Raw genomic sequence first — 10315 nt, 5'->3', positions numbered from 1 at the left:
GAGGGCTTCACAGGTTTTAATTCCTAGCTACCTTCACTAAATCGTCTCAATGCTGAACATTTGTCTGAGGGTGGATTTTTTGGTGTTGGCGCTCAGTTCGAAAAACTCACGTGACTCTAGGCACGAGGAATCGTCAAATTTTGGCGGGAATGCGACCCCTTTAGGTAGCGTGCAGTAGGTGATGCGCAGTTAGGATTTGACGTGATTGACATATCAAACTGGGAACACCACAAAAGCATCTTAGGGTTATATTGCTTTAGGGATGTAAAAGTCGACATTGCCCCTAGAGTTAAGCCGTGATATTTTCCTCCTTTTCGTGCTTCCCAAATTATCTTTTCCAACATATCATGCCTATCCAACTGAGTTTTCAATGAAAAGAGGTTTCTAAAAGGGAGTCCAAGTGCTGCCCTCATCCATAAGCATAGTATGTCATGCTTCTCACTGTGGCCAACCATGGATCTATTATGTTGACAACAGCGTTATCGAGGTAGACTTCAAAGTCCTACAAATCAAGGGGAACAGTGTTATACATCCCATCGGTTCATCAACGGCAGAGAAGGTGAGCCTTGCCACTGGCGTTCGCTACACATTCGTCGGCTGAACATGTCCTCCAACCAGAGAGATAGTTATTCGATACAAAACCTAGGACCACCAAAAGGGGCGGAACACTCCAAAGAGGCTTCACGGAGGTTAGTTCTCACTTAGTAACGTCATACCGTTACGTTATCGTCGGCCGTTGTTCGTACATGCATTTTATAAGTATCTGATATCCGATAACTTGTAAATGTCTATACCGACTGGCAATTCCCACAAACATCTCGATATCGGTGGATGTTGTCGGAGGGTCCGAGTGTGAGTCCCCCCGAGGTTGATACTGTGAGTCCTCCCCCCACCGTATGCCACACGTGGGTCCACTGTACATCGCAAACCAAACAAGTGCCCTTCTCTGTGTGTTTATTTTTTGTTTTTGTGTTTTTTATTTGGAACCTGAACTAACTTCTAATGGGCCTAACGCGTAAAAAAAAAACACACAAACTAATATAACCAGCCGTTCTTCTGCCGAAAGTCCTTTTTTTTTTCAAGTCTACACCGCGAAAGAAGTTTTACATCTTCAAAAATCCTGAGTCAGTCCTGTCATATACGCGGGGTTGGGCCTCTAAGCTTACAGTTTTTATTTCAGCTGCAGTTCACATAAGTCTTTACCTGTTAGTGGGCCTAAGTGGAGACTTGAGAAAAGAAACCAACATGTGTAAGCATAATGTGGAATTACGATTGTGGATGCCTGAACAGAATGTCGTTGATTAAGCCAAAGTTTCATGTTAGCTACTGACTATTGATGTTGTGTACTACGCAGGCGGCCCAGAACCCGTTCATGGAGAAGGGATCCTGCAGGATACAACTTCTTCGAGACTCCGGTCACTGTCGGTGTTAGGTTACGAACCCCGTCTGACTCCACCTCATCGTGTGCTAGGCGCGCAACTCCCCCCACTGCTAACAGCTAAACGCTACAACCTACGCCCCAGTGGGGATTACTATCCCCTTTGATTTTACATCGTTGTATTCATCTCTTGTGACTGATATGCCGTTATCACCCTGTTCTACCCAGGCAGACACGTGCTCAGTCAATCCATTCAGCGGGACGGACCCTTTCATCCTATGCCGGAATCCCAAATGTAATTCTGTAACCAAGGTTAATTGTACTTATTCCGTGATGATACCCAACCCATGCATGTGTAATATACTTAAATACTTAACTGAACCACTTTCGCTTATAGAACTGTAGCCCCGTCGAACTCAGTGTTATCACCAGCGTTTCTGGGTTGAACAAAGAAATACGGAGGTTGACCAAATGCATATGCCAGCATAATAAAGTTGTGGAAGACTTCAGGCATGCACTTACTAGGCTGGCGAGCATTCATAATACGCAGCAACAACGTGAATGCACGTGCGGAGCCAAGCGCACGTGTGGGAAGGCCTTCCGGAGTAAGCGCCGATTACGAATGGATGGTCTCACAAAGGACGATGATCAGTGTATGGAGAAGTCACCGTTACATGGGGATGTCCCAACTTATGCCCCAACTTTGGACATAAGCTTTAGCATGGACCACATGCCTTTCAGAAGCAACAGGACAAAGAGAGGTCGTCGTACTCGACGGACTGCTCGTGAGAAACCTCAGCCGGCTAATTCCCCTCCCGTGGTAAGAAGTAATGCATAGCCGTTGGGTTCATAATTCGTTCCGATATATACAAAATTCAATTTCATTCTTCGGGGAGAAGGATTAATAGCTTTCTTGGACTGTGACATGTAATAGGTTGATCTGACCGGTGCAGCTGGTGCTGAGGATCGCCGGACTCGTACGCGACGGACCAAGTTGCCATGGCGATCTACGTCACTTCAGAAGCACTATAACTTCCTTGCCCCAGTATATAGCGACGGCGTTGTCCATGAGTCGAAACTGCTTGCCATGAATGCCAAAAAAATACCGAAGGTACGGTCACTGTTGGGCAAATGTTAACCTAGGCGCATTGAAAGTGGACTGGATCTGTTCTAGTTTTCTAATTCATGCTTAGTGTTTCAGGCCTTCAAGTTGGCGTTCTTGCCGACGCGCAGCATGGATCTTACTGGAGTTGAGCTTGCTGTGGCTGCATACATCTTCAGCAAAGATCTCCCTAAAAAGTACCTTTGTTATTGTAGTTACCTCGACATCGTACCAGTTTCCATTCGTTGTAACTTTGTAGTTTACTGCGCCTGTCGATCGTTAGTGTGAATGGGATAAGCTGTGAAAGAATCTTGTGAAATTATTTCCAATTTTTGCTTGAATGATTACTGCTGCGCATGTTTTAATTCTGAATTTACTATTCAACACTTGTGATTGGTACTAAATGGGGATGTCTTACGTAATTCTGTCCCTGCTTGAGTTTCGTCCGACAAGCAAACATAGTTGGCTGCTAGCATTGCATAATTCACATGTAAAAATCCTGGAAATCTACGTTCTTCATAATGTAACTCACGGGTCAAAGTTTTACAAATTATGTTTACTTTTACATTTCCTGCAACAAGTTCATGTGAATAAAAACGTTGAAAACTTAACGGTTGCAAACGATGCCTGCCTCTTCTTACCAGCGAAATTCTAGCTGATGTCGGCCACTGCGTTGCAGACAGGACGGCGTTACTGATGCTTGCCCCAAATGAAAGGGTCATGGATGACGTGAGTCTCCTCGATGTTTCACTGTAGGAATTATTTGTTAGAAACTCTATCATCCGCCAATGAAATCCACTGCACAGCCGTGAATGTGTTCCCGAGTTTTTTCAGGTTATTTCCGTCGTGGCCATGATGTTGTCAAAGACATCCAGCTCTCACCAATGGTTCATGCCGACAATGATAATGGTGAGTTAGAACACTTGCAAAGCCTGATACGTTCGTCTTACGGTTATGCGTTGATGAAAATCTTTTTAAGTTGACTCCTTTACTAATTCTGTACTGTTTGACACATGGCCGCAATCCCGCTGGGCTTTAGCAAGATGCACTGCAAGGAACACGTCTGACGCAGGCTAACTTGGACGCGGTTGTTTGCAACCATATGAGGTGCAAGGTCGACAAGGTGACTGAGGTTTGACTTTCTCTCTGCGTTATTTATTTTGGAAGAGTCAAATCAGTAGCCTATACAAAATTCTGACAGCTAATGTACCTTTTTTGTGCACATCGAAACATGCAGATATTCCAACCCATGTGGACCGACGGACATTGGTACCTGATGATTATTGACGTAAGACGCAAGAAGCTTATCTACTACGACTCACTCAAGTGTACATGGGAGACGGAAGGCAGAAAGCTTGCTATGACGCAAGTGGTGAGTATAGCCGTTGGGGGCAAGTAGGTCGCACGGGTAACAATTACGGCACGATAAACCATAACGAATGCATTCTTTCTGATCTGTCTAAACTCGTAACATCAACCATTGGCGCACCTTTTTTTTTCTTGATACATTTTCGCATCTCCTGGCTGACATCTCTTGCTTAGAAGTGAATTGACATATATTTATACCCGGAGTTTTCTGTAGCATAATCCTGGGGTTTACAATTTCAGGTAAGCCATCTGGAATTTATGGCACTGTTGTTAGTATCCCTTGGCCGAATGATCTATGCTGCTCCCGCACGACACTGCAGTACGGTAAACAAGACCTGTTGGTTGTTTAGGTTTTTCCCTCTGTACCGTTGTATCATTAACCAAAATAGTTTGACTATGTTAGATGCTATCCAAGGTTTATCTTTATTTTTCCACCTAACATTTTAACTCCAGTTTTCGACGTAAACTGTGGATATTGTACTCAGAGTTATATTTTGCAATCATTTGTTTCATGAATAGGCAGTGCATCTGGAATCGCTAACTATTGGAAGCAAATGGCTATCTAGTAGCAATGCCGAAAGACCGCGATTTTTGTCGTACGAGTACGAGGAGCCTGTGGTTTCTCAGCAACATCAGCGCTCGTGAGTTGCCCCTTAACCATCACTCACGCTGACTCTATGTGGCATTTATTTTTGTTCGGCTGTTGGGTAGTGTTAGGCTCGGGTAAGAAACTCCGTTGATGGTGAATTGATGGTAAGACGTTTGATTTGTGTGTGAAATGGTATAGGATGGACTGCGGGGTATGGGTGTTGCAGTGGATGATTAGGGGAGCGCTGTGGGCGATACAGAGTGTGACGGTGGGTATTTAACATGATACGTGCATTTTCTTTGCATTGCGTTTTATATACATTTGTCTTTTAGAATCTCTTTTTTATTTAAAACCTAACTTAATTTATGAATCTGGTTGACTTGTAGGCGGTGAATGAGCAAACTCGGATGCGAATATCCATCGATCTTGTTTTGAGGTCCCACAACCCGATTGCTGTTGATGTCGTCGAAAAGGCTATGTGTCACTGGAAGAAGAAGGTGGCTGCTTCACGACAGGGTCGTGGTTGACGGTCTTCACCAATCCAGATGTTACGACTTCTTTTTTGGGGCAACTTTCGTTGCTGTTAACTTTTGGAAGACTTTTGTCATCGATAGGCCTCCGACATGGTTACTTGCGTGAGTGTTAGTTATTATTTGGGACCTAGTTGGCAACTCTGATGAAACCGTGCCAACGGGATCATTCCTGATTCCTAACTTCCAACAAGACCCCGATCTCACCCGGTTGCAGAAAAGGTGGCTGCGAGTCGATAAATGTATCTGGTTAGGACACCTCACGTCAGTGTGGGAAGGGAGGTGTGTGGCAGTGCAATTAGAATTCTGATGTCGCAAATTTTTTTGGTATAGGCGCATCTCAAACTCCCCTGGTGGTTCTCTAATGCGAGGATGATTTTTTGATGTATACCCGTTTGCTATTCTCAATGTAAATGCAACTGCCACTTGATCACAACTGATGAATTTAAATATCTTAGACCTAAAAGTCGCTTTTTACATACATATTTTGATCAGTAAGCCGATTACGATTCTACCGCCTATGTTATATTGGTGCACTTAGTTGTAATTTGTTTATGTTTCGATTACTTTGGTTTATAATTTGACGCCCAAATCGATACGGATTTATCAACTACTTAATTCCAATCTGCTCTATTTCATGCTACCATTGTTCCTTTTATTCACTGCTCTATTTACCTACACCATGTTTCCAGTTTCACTACAGCATGGCTTCACCGTATTATAGTAAGCCTTATGCTACTGGGAACTGGCATACTCTGAACGTAACAACCGACTTGGCATTTAGTTATGAAGTAATTAAGACAATATCTTGCAAATTTCTTTGTTCACGTAACTGGTGTTAGAAGCAACCCACCTCCCCCTATAGTAACTGGGTTTGGTTGTTTGATTTCGGTCATACTTCCCTGACAAACTGGATATACATACAAGGCTAAAAGATTTTGTGGTTACAAGATATTGGCTACTCACGGAAGCATTCTTGTCATACTTATTTCAAATTTCAGCATCACATTGACCTGGCCTAGAGAAAACGACACAAGCAATGTAAGGTTCCATTACAGAACCACAACAAGTGTCGAATACATAACACATGATTAACCAGCAACAAAACGAAAACCCTGTTACAATTAAATTGTTACACAATACTGTCTTTGTACGAGCACTCATGATTGCCCACAATATGAATCCCGTCTCTCAAATGTGGGAATCCCGACCTTGCCACCATCTTGCGTTTTACATAAGCACCCCTGGAAAATTGAATGGAACCCAATAAAAGTGATGCCACCATTATGGAAACCGGTTGCCAGACCTGTCTGCATGTGAAGACTTTTCGTTGGCAGTCTGAAACACATGGTGAAAAGCAGTTAGTTACATCAATACTCCGGCATATTTTAAAATGACATTTACGGGTAAAAAGAATTATTGTGGTAATATAATTATTATGACAACTTAGCATTGGTAGTTACTAAAGACCGGGAGCTTTGACACTTTCCTTGAATCGATATGTTTAGACATTACTTACGCGATCTTAAATCGTTTAAACAAAAAATAAGCAATTACAAAAAAAGACAGCAACATACCACCCCTGTCTATATTTTTGGTCTTTCATTTAAACAAATTCATGCATATATCCCGGGATTCTCTCATTATCCTTGCAATCGTTTTTCTAATCAATTACAACAAAATTTACCATTCTGTACGTAGGTCCAATTTGATGTTCTCCCTTCTCTATAAAAAACATACTTAACAAGTTCTTCTAATTTTTTCTATTAATGTTCGCTACTCTTCCATACTTGACCTTGACCATTCGAAAATCAAGTCGTACTCCATCGTTTAGTATTTAGATCATCAACCACTGCCCTCTTCCCAAAATGCCCAGTTGAAGTGGAACGCAACAGTCAATGATTTAACAAGACATAAGCTGGATCACTTCTGAATAAAAATACAAGAGGTGTAGATGATGGAATATGCATACCTCAAGCACCCACTGCAGGAAGGCATCTGAACGTGGCACGTTAGGATGACTCGGGGTGAAAGCGGCCGCGCCCCCCGGCGATGCGTTCCTGGCAGGTAGTTCGGTGGCAAGGCCACCGTGTTGTGTGGAGCAGCTAGGTGCGGCGAAGAACTGTTGTATGTGCTGGCCCCAAGGAAGAAGTTTTCGCCGCCACCCCCTCCCGGGTTCAACCGGGGTAAACACGACTGGGTTGCGTTTAACTCGACGGGACTCGGTATGTACCACTCCGATCCTCTCCGTATACCCGGGCCTGATTCACCGACTACTGCCTGCAGATCGTGTAACATGGTATTCAGACGGGATGTAAACATATCAGAAATGCAGATATGGGAAGCAAAGAAGATAACAACGGGAAGCATGATGCTCTAGTAAAAGATAAAATGAACTTTATAAGTGTTCACAGTTAACTATTGCAAAGCAGTCAACGCATACTAATAATATATACGGCATTTTAGAGTGGTACAGGAATCAACTCATACTTCATAATTTTAACTTGAATAATAATTCTTTGCCAGAATCACGTCGTAGTTAGCATAGCAGCGCACAGTGGACGATGGTAACTGCAAACCTTGGTACGCAAATTAATTTTGGTTGCATGCATAAAATTATCTTCATATGGCAAATACATTAACAACTGCAGCGGCATATTTCCAAGTAATTAACTCCTCCAGTATCCGTGTCTACTACGTGTCGAGCTCGGAGACGATACATAAGTACAGACTCCATATGCTCTGACTACCAACGTATGACACTTATTCTAATGAAATTTTTAGTCGAAAAAGCTTATACCAGTTTCGAAACTGCTCAGTGTCCATGCATACCCGGATGGAATCTAAAAAATGAGTGTAGGGAAGAAACATACCTCCGAACGGTCATGTCGTTCGCGATTCCCCCTGGGGTCTCCGGATGATGAATCCTCGCGAGTCAAGGACATCCCTTCTCGGACACCGTTATGGCTCACTTCCCGTTTGGATGAGCATGTCCTCTTCGTGTGACTTGGCTGCCCGCAAGAACTACAGCAACGCCTCTTGCCCCCAGGCTCATCCTGTGCTAAACTCGCAGTTTCCCTACCATGCTTAGGGGCCCCCTTAGTCCTGGCAACGGACGGCTCCTTCACAACTTCCTTATGAGTCACTGCAGCATGATGATCAACTGTGTTGCCAGTTTGTCCGTGTAGTTTATGTGCCAATGAGGCTATGACATTCCTGGCCACTGTGAACTTACCAGCATCCTCCGAAGCAAGTTTCGCTACTGCACTCATTGCACTGGACAAGGTGTCGTACCTTAGTAACCGAGAACCGTGCGCCTCTTCCCGTTCTGTTTCTTTTGGCGTCCATTCCTTGGCGTCTTTTCACCACCGCCGCAATATCAAACTAGGCGGGATCTCGTCCAACCCCTCATACTTCATCACAGAAAATATGTGGGTGCAGGGAATACCTTCACTGCTCCACATATGACAGTCACACTCAATCTTAGGCTCAGTTGGATCATACAGCACCCTGCGGACACTACGACGGTTTGCCGTGCTTGAGAACTTGTACACCGATATCGTGCTAATGGTGTCTTTTTCGAGAAACAGTAAACCCCCGACCCCTTTGATTTGTTTCCTGACCTCCTTGAAAACACTTCTGGTGTATATCTTCGAAGCAAATAGCTCTATCTTATCCAGACCTGTGATCAATACGGGCGTGTAGTACGTTGAATAGAACTGGGCTGTGACCTCGTTATTGCGATAATCCTTCACCACCCTATCCAAGCTATGAACCAACTCCAATAGGCTATTTGTTGATTTCAGAAACCCTTTGACGAATGCATTTATCCCCTCGCACCTCGAAGTTGTCTTGTAGCCGGCGTAGAAAGTTCCCTGTAGATATGCTGTTGCCCAAGTATGTCGTAATTCGTATGTGCTTTTTACCCAACTGTTGTTCATTAGACCAAGACTCTGCACGGCTGTCGTCCAGTAATCCTCAAACTCCGGAACATCGAGATTTGCGTACATTGCCTTCTTGAAGACCTTCCGAAAATCAGATTCCTTCACCCGCATGACACAGTTCTTCTCCAAATGCCACCTGCAAAGCCAATGCCTGGCTGAAGGAAGTACATCCGCTATCGCTGCTCTCATGGCTTTATCCCCATCGGTGACCACGACGGAAGGCTTCTTATTATCCATGACGTCCACAAGATTCAACAAAACCCACCTATATGTACGGACCTCCTCGTCCTCGAGTAACGCAAACCCAAAAATCACAGTCTGCTTGTGGTGATTAGATCCGGAGAAGACTACTAGAGGCTTATTGTACTTGTTGGACCGGTATGTTGCATCAAATGCAACCACGTCGCTAAACAACTTATAATCTGCCATCATCTGTCCATCAGCCCAGAAGAGACTCCCTAGTCGACCCTATAATGTTTTCGTGTATCTGGCGACAGACATCATGCCAGCATTCGCCTTACCCTCCAAATAACTTATCGTTGTTGCTGCGTCGCTGTCATTTATTTAAGACAGTCTCTGGCCGTGAACATAGTTATACAGATCTCTTTTGGTAAACCGAAGCATCCCGTACCCCCCTAACTGCCCGGCCATGTAAGCCATAATCTTCGATGTGGCTATACCGAACTTCTTCAAACTATCAACCTGCGCCTTATCGCTCTTGCTCAAACTCCGATGACTAGGAAGAAGATGATTAAACATAGATGCAGCAAGAAGGTGGTTGTGGCTGTCGTCGATCCTCCTGACCTTCCAAACCTGATCTTGTGCATCTAAGTAAATTTTCAACTTTGCCGTACAACCCGTGCGACTCTCCAACTTCTCCTCTCGGACTCTGTCTGGACGATCGTAGTGTTTTGCATGCCTTGTACCCTCCCGGTGGCAAAAAAATTCTCGCTGCACCAAAACACCGTCTACTCGAGCCACGTCACCCTTCCTTACCCCAAACCCCCTTAAGCGGGCAAATTGTTTGTACGCCGCATATGCCTCTTCCTCGGTCTTAAACACCTGGTCCACAAAATCCTCCGTGGACCTGAAGCCGGGAGCATCCCCGTCACTTGGCACCGGGTCTACGCCAAATCCGTTCCCGTGGACCTCTTCAGTCGTGTCGCCTCCCTCAGAGTCAGTCTCAAACGAGGGTTCCTCGTCCTTCCCACTAAAGCTAGCCACACCAGAAAAATCTTCTTCACTTAGCCAATCTGTGTCATCGTCACCACAACTAAACGGAGGGGTGGAATCCATCTTCAAACTCACAGGACTTCAATCAACTGGAAAATATACCTTCGTAACATGAAACAACCACAAGTGACGCAAGTGAAGAAACTTATTCAACCGATTAAAAAATGTATG

General features: G+C 44.3%; 1 protein-coding gene across 1 annotated transcript; it reads right to left on the bottom strand.

The window, feature by feature from the left end:
- Window positions 1-8329: 8329 nt before the first annotated feature.
- On the bottom strand, window positions 8330-9340 carry LOC112748481 (protein FAR1-RELATED SEQUENCE 5-like). The gene has a single exon (XM_025796715.1). The coding sequence runs from the start codon at window positions 9338-9340 to the stop codon at window positions 8330-8332; it is 1011 nt and encodes a 336-aa protein (XP_025652500.1).
- Window positions 9341-10315: the final 975 nt, after the last annotated feature.

Source organism: Arachis hypogaea, chromosome 15, assembly GCF_003086295.3.
Source record: "Arachis hypogaea cultivar Tifrunner chromosome 15, arahy.Tifrunner.gnm2.J5K5, whole genome shotgun sequence".
In the NCBI taxonomy this organism is placed as follows: Eukaryota; Viridiplantae; Streptophyta; class Magnoliopsida; order Fabales; family Fabaceae; genus Arachis; species Arachis hypogaea.
The sequence above is the reverse complement of the archived record's forward strand: the minus strand, read 5'-3'. Positions and strand labels throughout refer to the sequence as shown.